At 46.9% G+C, this 20793-nt stretch overlaps 1 protein-coding gene across 10 annotated transcripts in view; it reads left to right on the top strand.

Annotated features, from left to right (window-relative positions):
- The window catches only part of LOC148411135 (RNA binding protein fox-1 homolog 3-like), a 237994-nt gene that overhangs the window by 125510 nt on the left and 91691 nt on the right, over positions 1-20793 (top strand). For 9 of the 10 annotated variants that reach the window (XM_088438129.1, XM_088438130.1, XM_088438126.1 and 6 more), the window contains one exon: positions 9235-9344. In XM_088438129.1, coding sequence (XP_088294255.1) covers positions 9235-9344 — 110 coding nt within the window. Of the gene's footprint in view, positions 1-9234; positions 9345-14684; positions 14814-20793 lie in introns of those variants that run through there. The other variant, XM_088438135.1, reaches the window with a different exon arrangement.

The raw sequence follows: 20793 nt of genomic DNA on the forward strand, positions 1-20793 counted from the left end.
TTTCCTCCCTCCTATATTTGTTTTTCTTTGCCTCCCTTTTTATGTACTTTTTTTGCGACGCAGCTTCTCAAAGCGCGCGGTGCTTGACAACGTTGGCGGGCGCGCGATACGTATCTCATTTTCGCGATAGCGTTGCCTGAAGCTCGAGTACGATAACGCCGGTGAGAAAATGCTAACGTTGATCGCCTCCCGCGACACTTCACCATTTCCGACGCGACGGGAGATTAGCGAACTTTTGCCAGCTTCTGCAAGGACGCTCGGTTTTCGGCCCTCTTTTCAAGGTATTCAAAAAAACAAAAGTGCGGCGGTTCCTTCGGAGTTGTTTCGGTATCCTTGAACGATGCGCGGCGGCTAAATTGTCTGCGCGAGCGGCTAATGCGCGTAATGGAATTGCGAGTCGCCCCGCGTCGCAAATAAATAATTTAATGCAAATCCAAGCATGGCGCCTCCCGCCAATTAAGCTAACCTGTTTTAGCCCTAAGTGATTCTATTACATTAGCGTGGCGCGGCGCTGACTGCATTAGGGAGGCTTTAATCAGTCGCTAATCAAATTAGCGCCACAGACAGACGGGCCGGGAAGTGGCGCGCGTTACGCAAAGCACCTTGCCGCCTCACCTGCGTGAGCTTGTCTTCGGAGACGTCGCCTTGAAAAATGGCAACTTTTACCCAAAGTTGATCAGCGCCCCAGAGGGCGAGGAAAACACAGAAAAGTCTTTAGACCGCCCGAGGACGTCACGGCATCCGTTTTTAGTCGTAGCGAACGACCCCCCGTTTTGTTGACAAAGCCTAAATACAAACTATTCGCCCTTCTGTAATCGTAGTAACGTTTTAGCTGTTTCGTTAGCTAGTTGCGAACATTAGCTGTAACTCGGTGTCAATCAAGAACATTTTGATAGCAATCAAGCTTCCTGTCCGAATACGCTCTACGTTAGCTGTAGTCTACCGTTCAAAATGAATATTTGGATGTTAAGTTGGTTGAACGTGCTCTACCGGAACCACATTTCTGAGCTTTTTCACTGGCTGGCCGCTAATGTTAGCAGTAACAGCACTCTTTTTGTCAGTCACGAACATTGACAGTCATCAAGTGTCTAGCTGCTAAGGTTAGCTGTAACTTAGCATTCTTAGTTGAATTGATATTAAGTTTAATTTAGCTTACGACGCTCGATGGAAATCACTGGCCACTCGCCAATGTTAGCTGTAGCTTAGCGTTCTCGGCGTAATGATGTTAATCCAGATGCCTAAACGTGCTCTACATGAAGCAATTTTGAGAGCATCTCCGTTTTGAAGCTTCTCCAGATGCCCAACGACATAAGAAGAAAATGCGCGCGTGTGAATACGATAGAAGGCGCAAGCTAGTGGGCGACGTCCACTTTTGCAGCGTGCGCTCTCCGATAACAATCCATCTGCGATGAAGGGCCGAACGTGCCAAGGTTTATATTTGGCTTTTGCCCATTCAATTTGCTTGGCGTTTAATAGCGACTCCTTCGCCCGCTAACACAGACGCTGGCGGAGGGCCAGACGATTTATTATTTTTTTTTTTCTGATTGGGAATGGATGCCGACTCATGTTTTTTTATTCTTTAGGCTAATATAAATCAATACGGCCGTAAACGTGATGCTCGTCCTGGTGTCAACAAGTTGAAATCCCCACGGACGGGATTCTTGATGTCTGTTTGGGGTGGCAATGTTTGATCCTATTCCATACGCGGCACGCGCATAAAATATCGAGTTTTGAAGAAAGTCCACTAACGTGTTATGCAAAAGGTATCGTTAAAGTGTAGAGTTAGTAGTGTCTGGAATTTTATTGGGGCGCGTGGCGTGAGTCAATGGAGCTGTTTTCAATTAGTTTTCCAAGTGCTTATCCCATTAAAGCTAATGACTTATTGATTTAACGACAGTGGCGCTTTTGGGGTGAAACGTGCCGCCGTCATGACTGTCCCGCTCCTTTGGCCTCACCGTGACCGACGGCGTGGAGCCCCCACCCCCACTCCCCCATTGGCCAGATTACTCTGACACTGTGGACATGCTTTATATGCGTTTGTGTATATATATATATATATATATATATATATATATATATATATATATATATATATATGAGGAGGTGTGGTGTGTCATTGATTTACCCAAAAATCTGTAACTGACACATATTTGATCGTTTTAAAAATCCATTTTTGATGGTTTTGTTGACCAATCAATGAATCAACTCATTCTTTATAAAAAAAATATAGGAAAATAGGAAAAAATAGCAAAGTGGAGTACCACCAAAAAAAAAAAAAAAATATATATATATATATATATATATATATATATATATATATATATATATATATATATATATATATATATATATTTACTGTTGAGATGCCTAAACTTTGAGGATATGAAAATCGAAAGTCAAACTGGGTCTCAAAGATGAATCGCTTATCAAAATTGATGATTTTGATGACCCGTTTGTTATCGATGACAATTTTCGGACACAAAATTGTATAAAATGAAACAGTTATCCAAAAAACGCATAAAACATATTTGGATTTGTCATCACGGACGACATTTACGACAGTTAGTGCTTTTCTTTGTCTTTTTTTGTGCTCTCAGTGATGACAAGCTACTAGCTAATGCTAATTCCGATTTTGTGGGACGGATCCGGCAAGTTGGGATGGAATTTTGCGAACGCTCGCCCACGTGACGAAACGCCGCGTCGGAAGCGGTCCCGGAGCTCGGCGCGGTCTCGCGGCCGCCACTAGCTTCTTATCGCTAATTGAGCTGAATGACCAGCAGCTATTTGACTTGGCCTCCTCCTCCACTCATTTCCTCCCCGCTGGAAGATCCTCCCTGCTGACGACGGCGCTTTCTCGTAATGAGGCGAGCGATAAGGCGGCCGCCGACCTTGATCATCTTTTTTTTTTTTTTTTTTTTTTTATCTTGGCTTCATCCCTTCTCCGATTTCCCCGGCGCATTTATCTCCGCCAAAGCCGAGCAGGCCGAGCCGGGCCGGACCGCGGGCTCATCTTGATAGCGCCGACCGTGCCGCCGCTTCTGCCGGTGGTTTATCCAACAGGAAGTAGCAAAGAAGCGCTTCGATTCATCATGAATGCAACGGCCGAACAATAAATGCCTTTACAAGCCTTTTTGCGCCCCGAGAAAATCTCCACAAACTGCTCCGTGCCTTTTTGGATTATCACATTGTTTACTTACTGAGCGTATTTTTCACACTATTATAAGGTGCGTCTTCAACAAATGACCGAATTTTAAACTATTTGTGTATAGAAGGCGCACCGCGTTATAAGGCGCATAAAATAGAAGCTACATTAGTGGCTGGGCTTGCATTATGCATCCACTAGATGGAGCTGTGCTAAAGGCAATGGCAGTTCCTCTTTTTTACCGCTTTTTTTATTGGCTATATTGATTAGTCGAGGTTAAGTGGGCTCTACATGAACTATTTTCTGCGTTTTTTAACCGGCTAGCTGATAAAATTAGCTGTGGATTAGCATCGTTGGCGTCAAAGAAGGCAAACTGAGCGGCTACCTGCGAACGTGCCCTCTTTACTTTACAAGTGTAAAAAGTGCGTGCCTTTAATCACAACGAAGTTGGAATGAAGATACTTGACCTTTACTTTTTAATTTTATGGGAGGAATCGTTTAAGGTAGCGGAGATGCTAATGTACTGCCGCTGCTGGATGGAGACTTCGGAGGAGGGATGATTTTTTTTTTTTTTTTAGGTCGTTTGTTGATCAAGTGGTTTGGACGGTGTAACAACTCTGTCGGGCGTTGGATTTAGTTTTGATCATTTCGTGTTTGAAATTGGCTAAGAGGAATTTCTGCGGTTGCGCCGAAAAGACGTGATTATTTTTATTAACCTTTCACGGGTCACACGCGTGGATTGACATTTTACTTTTACTCTCCGTGCTTTATAGTCTCAACTTTCAAAACTTGGGTAAATGATCCCCCAGTAGCTCATGAAAAACTGTATTCTTATCAAATAAATGAAAGATTGAGAAGATCGGATCATCTGGGTTGTTACGACAGCTTTTACTATTACGCGGATTTATCGGAAATTGCGATGCCGTAAAGGCCACGCCCTTATGTGAAAATTCGGAAGGATTAGGTGTAAAGCGTGAGGCATAAAAAAACGAGACGTGGGGGCGCGACCATCGTAAATTTGAGAAGAAACAACGGGGCCGACAAAGACACAATGTGGAAAATCGGGATTTAAAACCCTTCGTTCTATTTCTTTGTATGCTAGCATACATGCTAACTAGTGAGGATGCTAGATGTTGCATGAATGATCCAAATTTTAAAATGAGTGCATCATCTCCTTTTGTGTACCCGCTATCTATCCTTGGCGGCACGTCCGGGTGGGCGCCTCATTAGCTCATGTTCCCTGCTAAGGGGCTTGGAAAAAAAAAAAAAAAAAAAAAAGAAAAAAAGTAATGAGCAAAACAAACGGTTAGCATGGCTCGCCAAACCCACGGATTTTCTTTTGACTCAACAGATGCTGAGTGGGATCTTTGCATCACTTCCTGTCGGGAAACATAACCGATCGCACAACATTCAAATATTGGCATGAGATGCCATCAGTATTTTAATTAAAGAAGCGGCCCGGGGGGGTTCGTACTCTTTGACATTTCGCTTCATTTAAAAGTTAAGCATCAGGCACTTTTCTGTCGTAATGAAGCCGAAATAATCTGTCGGTCGTCTTTTTCCTTGGAGTTAGCAAAATAAAGTGGCTGAGTGAAAAATATGCTAAACCTTGTGGTAGCTTCAACGCTAACGCGTAGCCAGCTAGCGCCGAGCGCGATCCTCTTCTGTGCAATCTTAAAAGTCGTCAAATCTAGGAATAGAATGAAGATTGGATGTTCAGCTTGGGCTCTCTTTTTGGGGAATCTTCTTTTTGAGTCAACTCCCCCCCCCCAAAAAAAGAAAAAAAAAACCTTGGCCATCAAGCAAGATTAGCATTGGAAAATGGTTTTCTGGTGTTTTTTTTTTTTTTTTTTTTTTGCCGCTCTAGTATTCCTAGAAGTATCTCTCATGGAGCCTGGAGGACCAATCACAGTGCAGCTCTTCATCCATATGCAAATCTGCTTGATTTATGTTGCGATGCTGCAGGGTGGTAATAAAAGAAAAAAAAAATACGGAAGGAAAGGATGAAGAAGCGAGTGCGAGGGAGGCGGGGTAATAGGACGCATCCGAGCGGAGAGGAAGCCCGAGCCTCCCGAGACCACTGGGAAGCCGGCGAGGCCCCCGGATGGCAAAACGGCGCATCGCTCAGCCCCGTAAATCTGGGCGCGCGCCCCCACCCGCACGCCAGGCGGCCCGCCCGCTTTGCTTTGCCTTTAATTACCGGCGCTCACCGGCGCCGCGTCCCTAATGGAGCGTCGCTCACGCTGCCAGCTGGCGACGGGGCCCCTTTCGGGCGGGGCGGCTGGGGACCCAGTAAAGGGGTGCGCCGGACCCCTCCGCCGTAACTCACTTATGCCCGTAGTCATCCTCTCGCCGAGGGGGCGCTCGCAGAAGGCCGTTCCGTATTCATTATGCTGCTGCTTCTCATATGGGGGGTGGCGGTAAACCCGTGGGGTGCACCCCGTGAGGGTTTAATGGCGTTTCTGCAGGTTTGGGCGCATCTGATTTGGTGTTTTTTATGATCGTGCAAGGAATAGTACTCTTTTCAAGTTGAGCGCAAATCAATTGGGACGTGATGTCATTTCTGGCCGAATTACATGCGTTCGTTGTCGACAGTCGCTGATCCTCACAAGGCTTGCGACTACCGCTGGGAGAGGCGCTGGCGCCTCCTATTGTCTAACCTTTCAGGAAATGCTTTTTAATGCCAAGACTGGAACCCGTCAGTTTTGTTTTCAAATTAAGAGCAAATCAGTTGAAACATGACGGGGCTATGTGAGATTTAATAGGTTTGGGAGGATGAGCGACCCTAGAAAATGAACAGGAACATTCTGTTTCTTTTCAAATTGAGAGTATATGAACTAGAACATGTAGGAAGTTAATGGAAACTGTTTTTCTGGTGGTTTTATTTCATTTCTCGCTGCTCTAGTATTCCGACGTGTGTCTGCCATGGAGCCTTGAAGACCAATCAGAATCCATCTCTTCATCCAGATTCTAGATTAATAGTTGTTTTTTCTTTTCAAATTGAGAGGAAATGAATTGGAACATGTCAGCAGTTATTGAACGTTTTTCTGGTATTTTCCTGGAAGTATCTTTCCTGGAGCCTGGTGAACCACTCAGAATGCAACTCTTTATTCCGATCCTGGATTAGTAACTGTTTTTCTTTTCAAGTTGAGAGCCAACGAATTGGAACATGTAGGAAGGAAAACGACTGCAGATTATTTCCAGCGTTGTTTACCTTCACTTTTGCAAAGTATCTTGTGTCCATCTGTCAGTCAACAAGCCGTCTATGGCCTCTTGTCGACATATTTTTTTTTCCACAATACACCCGCCGCTTTAAAATGCATGGGACCTTTTGTGGGGGGGAAAAAAAAAAAAGAAGGCAGCAGACTGTTGAGGAAGGAGGAGGCGGCGGCGGCGGCGGCGGCGTTGCGACCGGCGCTGACCTTGGAGATTATTGCTAAGCTCGACAGAAAAAAATGCTGTATGTTTGTCAAGAGCTGTCCGTCATCAATGAGCTTTTGTGTTGGATATCGATCGCTCGCCCGCTGACTGATGCACAACAAACACGCCGACACACACGCACACACACACACACACATTTTAATGGGACGGCCCGTTTGGGCTTCCTATCGGATGAAATCTCGGCAGACGGGCCACGCCCCTCCCGCCGGCTCCTTCGTCGCTCAGCGTAATTTACGTTGGCGCAAAACAAAATAAAGGTCACGAAAGTACAGTACAACTGGGTGAAAAAGTCAAAAGGAAAATAAAATAAAAACATGAAAAACACAGAAATAAAAGTTGGTTATTTTGTTATCAAATGAATTATACACACAAAAGTCACTTTTTTACTGCTTTATGTTCCGATTCATTTGCTCACAATTTGAAAAAAAATACTGTTCCCGTCAGGACATTCAAATAGCTTTAAAAATAATTCACTCGTCAAAGTATTCTATTAAAAATAATCATTATAAATCCATCCCAAAGACGTAATTTTGCATTTTTTTATGTTTTAATGGGATACTTATTTCTCAGGTGATAATTTGTATTTCTGCCATTGTTTTTGCACGCGCGGACGATTTCCGAAGAAACGGAATGCGTTTTTCAAAGGGCGTAAACAGGAGCTTCCCGAAACATCTCCGGGATAGCGCGTCTGCCGAGCGCGCCGCCCCGTCCTGGAACGGGCCCGGGCGCTCGCAATTACCCCCCCGGGGGCCGCGGCCCCGCTGCTAAGTGGAGGGAAAAAGCGGGTCAAGCGGAATCGTTATTACTAATGTGCGCATGCGTGCGTGCGCGTGTGTGTGTGTGTGTAGCATCCTGCTAAGAAAACATGCTATGTATTTACTGTATGCAATCCACATACAATATCATGGCAAGAAAAAAATCTATTTTTCAAGTCATGATAACTCATTCACTGCCAACCCAATCAAAAGGAATCTTTGACGTCTATAGCCGTCATTGGCAGTCAATGAGCTCAATGACAAAAAGAGTTTGGAAATCCATCCACCAAGCAATGCATGTTGAGCTTTTTGCTTGCAAGCAAATGGCCGCCAGCAATTAGCATAATAACGGCGCCGCCCGTCGTAGTGCGGATACGATAATGAAAAGATGATGAGGATAAGACGGAACGTTCCCGCCGGCGACATCGTCGTCGTGTCAGCTCACCTTCATAACCTTGGCGCCTTACCTGCTTGTGTTTCTTTTATGAGCTTTTATTATTAAAAAAAAATGCGATGAAAATATAAGGAAAATAGTTTAAGAAAAAAAAGTGTCATTATCTCCCCTTCCTCTACTCTTATATCCTGTCATATTGTTAGCGCCAAGAAATACACTTTGTGTTTCACGTTAAATCCGGCGAGCGATCCATTAAGGCGCCGCCGCAATATTAGAAAGCCATCGCCGCCCACGGTGCCAAACGCCGCGCACGCGTTGCTTCTAATGGTGCCGTGGGCTCAGCGGCGACATCGTCAACCCCCCCGCCCCCCTGAAAAGAAACAAGAAAAATGTTGACTTGTTTGAGAGAAAAAAAAACATTGCCAAAATTCTGGAATTCAAAGTTATGGGGAAAAAAGCTTAAAGGGTTGATTATCTAAGACTGAAAAATTCTCATGTATTCTGGAATGACTCAAGTGAAAGTTGCCGTTCCTACTGATCACTTTTGAACAAAACAGACAAATGTGCTGTTTTAGCTCGCAAAAAGTGTGCTGCCATTTTGTTCCATTAACCTAACACAGATTTAGTCTAAAATCTCACTTATGCTTCGAGGGAAAAATATCTTTGGAATTTCCAAGAAAAAAAACAAAAAATCTCAATTTTGAAGAAAAATTTAAAAGCTACGATGAAAAATTAAATCACATCGTTCGTCATAATATCCAGAAAAAAATGTTTGCATTGTTCAAGTTTAAGTAAAAGTTGAATTTTCTAAAAATGTAAACTTATCGTGCAAAAATGTTTTATTGTCTTTATTGTCTGTAATGTGAGAGTTGCCGTTCCTACTGATCACTTATGAACGAAGCAGCCTTACTTAAGTGTACTCGTTTAGCTACTGCCAAAGCCCTGACTTTGTTTCATAAACCAAATGGGAAAATATTAGCCTAAAACGGGGGTTTCAAGCATACGGCCCGCGGGCCGGTTCTGGCCCACAAATGGATTTAATCCGGCGCACGGGATGATTTTGTAAAGTGTATAAATGAACACATTGTTTTTTGTTTTTTTTTTACATCTTAATTTCCAAGCCCTACCGGGCCTTGAAAGCTTTCCTCCCTCCAACAGTTTGTTTCAAAGCCAAACATAAGGACAGAGAAGGTGAAAAAAAAAATTAGGGAAAGACCCAGAAGGGGGTTCAGTCAAACTTTAATAATGCGGCTAAACGAGGCGTTCGCCGCTGCTTTTCAACGCCCCCCCCCCCCGCACCTGAATTATTGAAAGTGTTGTTTTCCTTATTGCAGCATTGCGCCTCCTGCTTCAATCCCACATCTGCTCGAAGCCCTACTTTCACGCCTTATCCCTCATTTGAGACCCCGATTATCTAATGCTATTGATTATCTTAGCGCTCGATGGATTTAGGGGCATATTTTTGGGAAGCGCTGAGAATTTTGTGTTTTTTGTGCGCGCAGGTAACGCGTTGTGCAAGTCGGGAAGCATCGGCGTGTTCGGGAACGTGGTGTACAGCGGACTGCTCAACGAGCACCTGTGGCATCTGGGCGTGCCGCTCTTCACCAGACTGGTAAGTCCGCTTTTGGTTTTGGGAACCACTCGGCGGCGGCGCCCCCCGCAGGCTCGGAGCTGCCGCCGTTTGTGTTTGGCGGAACCGCGCTCGGACTTTATAATTGCTGACATTTAAATCTCGCTTAGCGTCTGGCAAAAAAATGACAAGGTACTAATTAAGAACCGGAGCGGCGGAGAAAAATAACGCTCGGGTGGCAGAGAAGCTTCCGGATGGGGACGCCTTCCGGAGATGTTAATTGCGAGCCCCTCGGCTAGTTTGCGTCTATCTTTACGATCGATTCCGACGTTTACGAGGCGGGAATTAGCGCTGATCGGCGCGCCGGGGTCGCGCCTAATTGGGTTACGGGCGACCGGATGACGGCAGGAACGTCCCGGGCCAAGTCTTGCTCGGCGGGAGCGACGTGACGCGTGTCTTCGAGCCTTCGAGCCTGTTAACTCATTCGCTACCGTTGACGGTTATGGACGTCCAAAATTTGTCTGTACTGGTTTTTACTTAAGCTCTACATCCTGCTGGGACTCAGTCTCGGTCTTGTTTTTTTTTTTTTAATCATTAAATCCCTGGTAGTTATTTATGTCATGTTCAGTTCGTAGTACTTGAAATAATCGATTACTTTACTTCTGTATTTCCTTGGGTAATTGATTACTTCGGTATTTTAGTACCTGTTCATCAATTACTTCTTACTAATCTCAATGATCTAAAATTAGCTTTGTTTTCATTTCATACCAGACAGTTTCAGATCATCCTTTTGCCGAAAACTAAATAAGGAAAAACAAGGATGTGGACTAGGCACGGCGGGTGCGCCCTCCGGTGGTACCGCAGCTAATTACGGCGCAACGCCGCCGCTTGGGTTCCCGAGGCGGGTGGCGCCGCACATGCCGGCTGCTCAGATGGTCCAGATGTAAATCCTGCATTATTAACCGTGTATGAGAGACGCGCACGCGGCTAGGAATTTAGCGCTGTAGCCATACGCTACATTTATGCGCCGCCCCGCCCCAAAAAATCGGCAGATGGGCGATTTGCTGCGTATAGCATAGCGATATGCTTATAAACGGCGCTTAATAGTGTCTTGCGGGGCCGGTGCGTAAAAACGCAGCATGTTGTTTATTTTCCTGTAGCGTACATGCTACATCCTTAGCTTGCTCCCCCCCCGACCAAGATTTTATGGTCTTTTTCAGTTTACAGTCAGCTAGTGCTGCGGCTAGCTTGACTGCAAAGATTTTCTCGCTTGTCTCAGTCGATCTTGCTCGAGGGTTTTTACTTTACTTGGCTTACAAACAAAATTGAATTTCATCACCGTTTTTTGGCAACATGCATGTACTGTATAAATCATGAAAACAACATTTTCTGCCCCACGACTCCAGTGGATTGCTGGGTGGATGTTCAGAAATGTCATGTGCTTGTGTTATGAGATTTTTAAGTCTTCAGCGATATCCCGACACCGGGTCAGGCTTTGATCTACTATGAGTTCCAGAAACTCAAAGAGAGGTGTGTACTTATAATTGGGTCAGTAGTCCGAACAGAAGTATGAATGTCCACAAACAGGTTTGGATATTTTCTCCGGTTTATGGCGTTTGTAATAGTTGGGAGGGTGGACTTCCTGAACAGAAGGTGCCTTTCGTCCGTCAAGAATTAGGGACTAGAATTTTACCGATCAACCTGGTTGCATTTGGAGTTTGAGGTCTTGAAAACAAAGTACGGCATCTTCTTGAAATTGGGGCAGTGGTGCCAGTAGAAACATGAATCTCCAGGAATTGGTTTGGACATTTTAGCTAAATTCGGAGTACTTTCAGGAATTCAGGACTAGGACTTTCATACAGCTCTCAGACACAGAAGGTCTTGATTTACCATTTCATTGGTGTGTATCTTTGAGATGTTCCCAAAGTTCTTCGCCAGTTTATGAGCTCAGTGGCGGTCTGAGGACTGGACTTCCTTTGTGTCTGAGCTGACTTTGAGCTCAGATGTCTGTCAAGAATTAAGATCTAGGATCTTACCTGTCATCCCGGTTCCAGTGTGAGTTGAAGGTGAGAAGGGTGCTCTTGAATTTCCGATCGGTATGATTGTCCTGAGGTCAGTCGGGACATTTCAAACGGTTATTCATTATTTTTTTTTTAGGAGTTAGGGACTAGGTCTTTCCTCCGGGCTCCTGAACACGGAAGTTTTCGATTCCCATACATAGACGTGTATGATTTCCGGCTTATGCCTCCAATGATAGTCTGAAGGTTGAGCTGGGATATTTGTCAAGGTTTAGGGACGAGCTTTTGACCAGTCAACCCACTTCCATTGGGAGTCTGAGGTCTTCAAAGAGAAGCATGTTCTTGAAGCATCGGTATTCCTAGTCGAAGTAGGACTAATTCTTTAGAAAAATCCCGAATACTTTTAGGAATTAGGGATTTTCATCCGAAACACAGATGGATGGATCTCGATCCCCGTCCGTGGACTTGCGTGTTTGGGATTTTCCCAAAGTTGCTGTCTGGTTCAAGACTTTGGGTGGGTGTCTGAGGGTTCGACTGACCTTACTTTGAGCTCAGTTTCTGACAAAAAACCGGGGACTCCTTTTAGCCTCTTCCCAGAATAAAGGGGTCTTGAATCCCTCTGTAGACGCGTACCTTGGAAGCACACCAGGAGGTTTTCTGCGGCCCGTGACTTGAGAGTCCATCGGCTCATGAACAAAAAAGGCAGTTCCCGAACATCAGGCGGAGCGCGGGATTATGACCAAATATGGAGGAAAGGAAGAACGGGGTGCGGGTCCCCCGCGGGAGAGTCGGACATTTTAGGCAGGAAGAGCTCACTTCCTGCTTGAAAGCTTTATCTTCATAATGGATGCGCCGCTCTCCGGGGGGAACCCGGACCACGCTGGCGAGTCCAAATGGGCAGGGAACGTTCCCGCTCCGACGCGGAATCCGAGTCGCTCTATTTAACGAGAGATTCCGGGAGACCGGTGAATTTTTTTTTCCTTAAGCCCCCCGCGCCGTGGAATGTCCTTTGTCGGGACCTGTTTGTGTTTTTTTTTTTTTCTTTCTCAAGGCCCTCTCTCGACACCCACTCTTTGGCGGCCTTACTTATTTATGAGCGCGACTTGAAATAGACTTGGGTGTTTGATAAAAGCGCCAACCTTAATCTGGCGTGCCCGCGAAGTGCATTTCATTTTTATTTCCCATCAGAGATTGATGACGGAGCTCCGCCGCTTTCCCGCCGGCCGATTGCTCATGTAAATCCGGGCCCGGGCCGGACCGGCGCCGCCACGCCGGCGCTCGTGGATGAAACGGCAAAGCCGCCTCGTGATGACCGGCGTTATGTCATCCGAGTCGCGCGTATTGTCGTGGCGCGGCCGAGCCCCGTAAGGCCCGTAAGGATCCAAATACGCTCATCGATTTTCACGTCCACGCCAACCCGAGAGATCATCTGCGTAACCTTGGAGATTACGCCGGAATTTATTTATTTTCCTGACGGCGGTCGCGCGTGTGGTTCTCAGGGGCCGTGATGGATTTTAAAAAAGGACAGCCCGGCGTTGACCCTAATATACATACATACCGTACGTACATACAGTACGTCAAAAGTCTTACTTTAAATGTGTTCTTGATCATGAATGGCCACATAAACCACAATTTGATGTCAACCCTTACATACAAAAAAATGTCATCTATCGTGCCATATTTTTCAGATCATCCCTTGCAGTATCATTTACTGAAAAAATAATCTAAATTTATTGAGCTAACTTTAAGAATGTTGCATTTTAATATGTCATAATACTGAGGATTCTATTTATTTACTGAGAAATATTGAAAAATACTGAAAAATATTCCATTTAATAGTCCTAAATATATCGACTATTTAAAATGAATTGGTTTCTTACTAAAGTTTTATACACACAAGAAATTGTAAGTTTTACAAAAACAAAATATTCGATTTTTTCTCAAAAATCCTTGTTCACAACAATGACAATTGTTCAAGTTTGATTAATATTGGATAATTTGCAAACAATTATATGATTAAAACAGCAGAATGTGTATGTCAAGTTGTTATGCTAACATTTTCTGTATTTATATCTTAACATTTTAACATTTAATATAAATTAATCAATATTTAATACAATAACTGTGAAATGTGTATATATAGTCATACACAGTTCTTTATTTTACTTTGTTAGGATGAGTGTTTGACTTATTTGAAACCATTGGAAACTATCGCTTGCCCAACAAATTGTTTTGAACGGGTTTGAATTTGTTCATTTTGTTTCTCCTGTTTAAAATACGTAAATACAATTGATGCAAATTGAACGAGTATGAATTGAGCAATTCTGCAGGGACAAACTAGCCTAAAATTGATCAATTGTCAAGGAAGAGACTTAAGACCCCCCCCCCTTGTCTTTTCATGGCACTTGGCTTCTGACGCGGAAATTAGCGCGGCGCTGGCATGGCATTCTCTCCGAAGGCGGCCGAATGTTGTCAGGGCGTCCTCCTAGGATAAAATGAGCTCATCCCACAGGAGGCCTCTGATTGGAGGAAGGGGCAAGAGTGTGTGTCTATGCGGGGGGGGGGCGGAATCGCGGAAACCACCGGAGCTTGCCGCGGGGTTAATGCTCCGCCGCCCCCGCCCCCTTGCAGTGGTGTATTGATGATACGTTTGGAGAATCGCTGAGGCAGGCGTATTGTTACAGCCAAGAGGAGGAAGAAGAAGGGGAGGAGGACCCCGCCCCCCCCCCCCCCCCCCCCCCCCCATCCCACTTTTCCTTAGCAGATGGAAAAGACGGCACGGCGCGCTGCGGTGGTACCGCCGCATACCCAAACACTTTGTCGGGTTTTGATTGTGGCAACCTGGCGGGACCCCGTGGCGTTTCTTCTTCGTGGCGCTCCTCTTCCTTCAACTTAATCCTTCAACATCAACACATGTCTTAAAGACCCCCCCCCTCCCCCCTCCCTCCACATCCGTCCCTTAACCCCTCCGCTCTATATCCTACCCGGGACGTTAAATTTCACAGCGCCGACTCCCGGCGGCGTCGGAGGAACGCTCGCAGGCGGCTGTCAGGCAGGTACTCCAATTGAGCCTCGATAAGAGACGGCCCAGGAGGGAGTCACGGTGGTGGTGGGGAGAGGGGGGGGGGGCGTCAAAAGAAAAAAGGGGTTTCAACACTTTCGCCTCCTCAGAAGCTGCCAGGGAGGAGGGTGCGGGGCTTAAAAAGTGAAGAAGAAGCGGTGAGAGAGACGTTAGAAGAAGAGTGGTGCTGCTGGTGGTGTTGGTGGGTGGGGGCCGAGTGGTAGTGGGAGGAGGTGGGGGGCAGCCGGAGTCAAGCCCCCCCCCCCCCCACCCCCCAAGCCGGGGAAAGGGAGGGCTGCCTCGGCGGATCAGCGCCAGTCGAAAACCAGGCGCCGCGCCGGCCGCAACGACCGGTCCCTCCGCTTGGCCCTCGCTCGCCCGCCCGCCCGCGTCCCGTCCGTCCGCCCTCCCGCCACGATGATGTACTTTTGGGTGAGTCGCGAGGCCTCGCAATCGCGGCGCAAACTTTCCCGGCATGCCGATTTCGCCGTCAGACGGTGAGGAAGGCGAATTGTTCGGGTCATTTCTTTCAGCGGTTCCTTGTCTTGAAGTGGTCCCATCCTCTTTTTTCCATTGCTCGGTGGCGCTGCTGAGCCGCCGGCTTTGCAACTGCGCCACTTGTCATTAACGGGGGAGGCGGGTGCACCGTTTTGAGAGAGTTGGAAACACGTTTGGTTGAATTTGGTTAATAGATCTCTTCGCTTGCCCGCTTGTACCTTCCTCCCAAGGTACCATTGGCTTTGCGCTGCAGTGTAAATGTTTCTTGAGAAAGAATTTCAAATCTGCGGTCCACGGGCTGAACTTTGAGGCCCCCGCGAGGCCCGACATTCCTCATTTGGATCGGTACACTTTGGCATTAAAATGGCGGTTCCTCACCTGCCACCCGTCGTGTTCCAATGTTACGGGTTTCGGGTTCTTACAAAGCGTTCTAGAGCAAAAATATCAAATCTGCGGTCCGGTCGCTTTACTTTGAGGCCTCCACCAAGGTCCAGCAATCCTCATTCGGATCGATACCTTTTGGCGTTGTCATGACAGTGCTGTACCTTCCTCCCGTTTTGTTCCCAAGTTACCGTTTGCTGTTTCTCACAGTGTAAAAGTTACAGATAGAATTGAAGTTCTTTGATGACCCTTAAGAAGTGGCCTCACTTTGAGGGCTCCATCGAGGTCCAACACTTTATTTGGATGAGTTGCATGGACGCATCCCATTTTTGCGCCTTGATTCCCACTTCCATGTTCCATGTTCCCCGTTTTATGTTGGTCACATTTCGATGGATTTTTTTTTTCAACTCCAAACAGACAAAGTGTTTGGCGTGTCAAACTCCAGTCCTCAAGGGCTGATATCCTGCACGTTTTCCGGTTTTCTCTCCCCAACACACCTGAAAACATGCAGGTACCGCATGCAGGAAACACACTAACCCCACAGCACAATTCCTAGTGTGCATACAACAGCATCTAAGCCACAGGTGTCAAACTCCAGTCCTCCAGGAATCCTGCATGTTTTTCATCCTTCTCTCTTAAACGCACCTGATTCGAATGCCTAGGATCATTTTCACGCTCCCGCAGAGCTTGCTAATAAGCTAATCGTTTTAGTCAGGTCCGTTGGGTAAAGAAAACCAGAAGACATGCTTGAGGTAAACTGTCAGTACCGACGGAGATGAGTTTGAGAGCGCCGCCTCCGGGTGGCGGGCGTCATCTGTCCTATTTCAGTGTCATCAGTCCAGATGTCGGTCCGCGGGGCCGTTAACTTCGGCTTGCGGGCCCCGGCCGACGGAGACGAACGCGCGATCAAAGACGGCCAGGTTACTCACCCGGGCCGCCGCCCTCCCCCCGGGGCCCCGCCGACCCGGGCGGCCTTGCGGTAATTGTCGGAAGCGCGGGCGGCGTGTCCTTGTATATCATCGCCGCCGCGGAAGAAGAAGAAGTGGCTTTGAGTGGAGCGCGCTTGTGTCCTCGCCGTCATGAATAATTGAAAAGCGCCGGGCGCAGACGCCGCCGCGGAGGTGCGGGTAATGGAGAGCAGGGGCGCACGCGGCGTGGCGACGAGCGCCGCTTTCTGGCGCCCGCCGCGGCCCCGCGTTAATGTTGCGTTGCGGGCAAAACGGAAACGGGTGGCCCGTGGCGGAAAACGCGGGGCCGTCGTTAGCGGACGCCGCTTCCGGCCGACGCCGCGTCGATTGAATGGGGGAAAAGGTTCAAGAACCGGGCTAGACAAAATGCGCTCCCCGAACCTTTTGGGGACTTTAACCCGAGCGGTCTGCACAAATATAAGCAGTCTGATATCGATAAGGAGGATTAGGGCCAGTGATCCAAAGTAAAATTGTCACATTGAGCTCACAATTCTGACTTTACTCTCAGAATTTTCAGTAGAAAGGGACAATTCTGACTTTGAAAAATGTTGACTTTTGAGTGGAGAATATTCATCATGTCAGACTGAAAGGAGTTTTTGTAAAATAAAGCATGGTTTTATCAAATAAATCCAGAAACTGTTTTTAAATCAACAAACGTATTGTTGGTTGCAGTGCGATTCAAAAGAAAAATCAGTTTATTATTGAATTAAATCATATCTGTTTAAAGTCTTGATCGGTCTTGAAATTGATAGTCTTTTTTCATTTCTGATTGTCTAGTAATAAAGTTTGACTGACTTGTTTTGTTGACATTGCCTGCAGCAATGAATTTAACCCCAGCCACTACTGTAGCTTCTATTCTATGCGCCTTGTAATGCGGTGCCCCCTATTTTGAAAACAGTTTTAAAATCGGCCAATCTTCGAAAGCGCGCCGTGCGGAAAATACTATATTGTATGTACATGTATTTTTAAAATAGGAATTTCAATTTCAGGTTAGGGTTTGATGGAAGGATTAAATGAGTCTTTGCTGAGTTTTCAAATGAACATTTTTCAAGCCTAGGGTTAGGGTTTGAAATTGTAGGGCTTGTCTGGCGTTGTGTAAGAAAATGGAAAAGACGGCCCATTAACGGCGGCTCCCCGACCGACTCCCCTCGGGCTCACTGTGGGCCCTTGTTGCCACGGCAACCATGGCTAAGAAGCGCTTACGAGCCGCCCTGCCCGCCTTTGCTTTCCTTTCGGTTCAGGCAACTTGGGATTTTTGCATCTTTTTCCGTTTTTTTGTTTTTTTTCCCCCTTCAATCTTTCTTTGATACACTGACGCAAAGCTGAACAAAAAATGCATTTGTCCAACGTTTGTGTGTTCCAATCACAATCTTTTGTTGCTGGCAAACTTTGGATTCCTTTTGATCTTTTTGATTGTTTCCGCCGAAATGTTTTTGCGCGTAATTGGCCAACATCTCGAGCGGGAAATCTGATGAATGTTTTAGTGGCGGGACGTTTCAAAGGTTACGGTTTGAAGCCAAGCTTAGAGTTACAAAGATGTTCTCAAAGTAGGGTTTTAAGCTTGGGTTTTACGTGAGAGTCGGGACTTCAAGCTGAGGGTCAGGGTTTTCAAACAGGAAAGCGGGTTCAAATTAGGGGAGGGATTGGAAATTAGACTTTAAAAAGGGAATTAAAGTAGGGTTTCAAGCTCGGTTTAGGGATTTATCTGAGGGTTGGGCTTCAAGTTTGAGTTTCGATCAAGGTTTAAGGTTTTAAAACAGCTAAACATTTCAAATTAATGTTTCATATATGATTGTGGTTTCAAAGTTAAGTAGGGTTTCAAGCTTAATTTCTTGAGAGGTTGGGCTTCAAATGAGTTTTCATCAATAGTTAGGGAGTTAAATTCAAGGTTTCAAACAGGGCTAAAGATTTCAAATTAAGGTTTCAAAGAGGATTAAGGTTTCAAACATGGGTTTCAAGATTGGTTTAGAGAGCTACTTGAGGGTTGGGCTTCAAATTAGGGTTTCAATCCATAGTTAGGGTTGTTCTTAAGGTAGAGCTTTCAAGGTAGGCTTTCAAGCTTCATTTGGAGATTTACTTGAGGCTCGGGCTTCAAATCCGTGTTTTGATCAAGTTATGAGTTTTGGTTTCAAATATGCGTGTTCGGGTTTTGGTAAGAGTTAGGGTTTCAAATTCGAATCAGGGTTTTCAAACGAGGCCTTCCAGCCACCGTCGCGGTTTGAAAGTACGACATGAAGTTAGGCCGGCGTACCGCTTGGGAAATCAGAGACGTGTTTATCGCAGGGAGCGTGTGTGCACGCAGTAAAAACCTTATTGCAGGCAAATCCTTATTGCCGGCGCTATCATTAGCGCCTGCTGGTCAGCCTGGCGGGGGAAGTCATCGTCGAGTCATTATCCACATGCGACTTGAGAGCCGGCGTTTAACGCCTGCGAACGGCTCAATAAAGGCCTCGGCGCCGTAATGGCGCCTGGCCTCGGAGCCGTAATGATGCGGGCTTGCTGCTACAACGTGTCCGCGAGGGTCTCCGGCCATTAACGGCAGACATCTTGCCACCGCCAAGAGAGGCTTCCGTTCCACACCGTGCCGGAATGAGAATCGAAAAAAGCCTAACTCTTGATGCCATGATTGGAATTAGTAATGCTAATCTTAGCGTGTCCATTTTGGGATCATGCGATTAAATGTCCGGGATTTTCACAGTAAGGCTTCAAGAAAGCATCAGAGCAAATTATAGCCAGTTTACCGATTGAGGGTTCGCTTCCATGGAGGTGTTCGAACAGATTAGGACTTTAAATCGGGGGTTAGGCTCCCAAAACAAGAGCTAAAATTACAACTTCAAGAACATAACATAAACTCATCCTCGGGGTTTCGTGGATGAGTTTAGGTTTCAAATTAGGGTTTGGAGCCGACTGCTAGCCGTGCTAGCGTTATTTGAAGCGGGCCGTGATTTGAGGCGATTGTTTGAAGTCGCTTGCGCTCGTTTTGTCTCGTCAGCGTTCTGACGGATTTCTCTCTCGTCAAGTGGAGCGCCAAGCCTTTTTTTTTTTTTTTGTATCGTTTTGTTTTTGTCCCAGAATTCCTGACGCGCGCGGTCTAAAAATAGCTCTGGGCGAGCTAAAAACAAGACGGGGCCTTTTTTTGCGTGCTTGTTGCGACGCAGGAAACATGCTTTGGGTTTTGTTTGTAATTGGGCGGCGTGAAAACGTCCGGCGCACGCGAGGCCGCTCGAGATCGCATAGACCCGACGGGCTCGCGTCAGATGGACTAAACGGGAGCGGGCCGGCCCGGGACCAGATGGGCCCGACGGGGCGCCGCCGGTTCCTGTTTCGTCTTTGGAACATCCCCCATATCGGGAATCCCAGTTTGGTTGGATGAACGGATTGAAACGGCTGACGGATCCGTGCGTTTATCACCAAAACGGATGGACGGTCGCTTGATGACTGTCGCGCATGGACAGACGGACAAACGATTGGATGAACAGAGGAATGGACGGAAGATCAATTCGTGACATTCTTTCACGGATGGACACCCCTGAATCATGGATGGAAAGCTTGAAGGACGGATGCTCGGACAAATGGACAAGACAGATGGACAGACGGTCAGTTCATGAAATTCGTACGTGGACGGACGGATAAATGCTTGGATGAATAAGGGATGGACAGAAGGTCAGTCCGTGGGATTCTTTCGTGGTTGGACAGCCTGAGTCGCGGATGGACGCAAGGTCGGACGGAGAACCCGAACGACAGAGGCCGTTGGACGGATGAAGATATGGTCGGACGGACAGAGAGATGGGACGGACGATCAGTCCGTGGCCTTCCTTCGTGGACTGATTGATCGATGGGCGGATGGACAGATTGTTGGACCGATGGAGGGATTGACAGATTTTGAGTCCAATAGATTCCTCCGCGGACGGATTTCCGGAATGATGGACGGATGGACGCCGAGCCAATACCGGACACGTGGATGGAATCTTAGTTCCATATGGTTGATTGATGGACAGACAGAAAGATGGGCGGAATGACAGGTGGACAAAGGGACGAGGACAGACGGACAGGTGTGATGGACTGGGTTGAAAAAGGTCCAAAAACCGCCACAGTGCGTTTTGTCGCAAAGGCTTTTGGTATTTCTGGACTTGTTCCCTCAAATGACAAGCGCGCGACATTCGGCGCTCTTTTCACTGGGAATTATTTAACAGCGGACCTCGGTGCTCTTGTGATGAATATTTCTCTTTCTAGTCGTCCTTGGCGCGAGCGGGCGGGCGAGCGGGCGGGCGGGCGGACCCTCTGACCGAGCGGTCGCCCGCAAACGCACGGCAGGTTGAGTATGAAACATGCATGAGAGCAAACGCCGCGCCCCCAATAACAAATGCTCGCGCGCCGCGTGCGCTCGTCCTCGCCGGATGCCGCGCTCGCCTCTGATTGACCCTTGGGACGGAGGGGCCCGCTTGGTGGGGGGGGGGGGGGGGGGGGGGGGGGGGGGAGTCTAATTGTGACATCACAAATCTTCTCTAGCTAAAAACGCAAAAAAGACATATGCTGGTGAACAGCACACGTTTTCAGATTGAGAG

Source organism: Hippichthys cyanospilos, chromosome 16 (genome assembly GCF_059441005.1).
Source record: "Hippichthys cyanospilos isolate Australia breed blue-spotted pipefish chromosome 16, RoL_Hcya_1.0, whole genome shotgun sequence".
In the NCBI taxonomy this organism is placed as follows: Eukaryota; Metazoa; Chordata; class Actinopteri; order Syngnathiformes; family Syngnathidae; genus Hippichthys; species Hippichthys cyanospilos.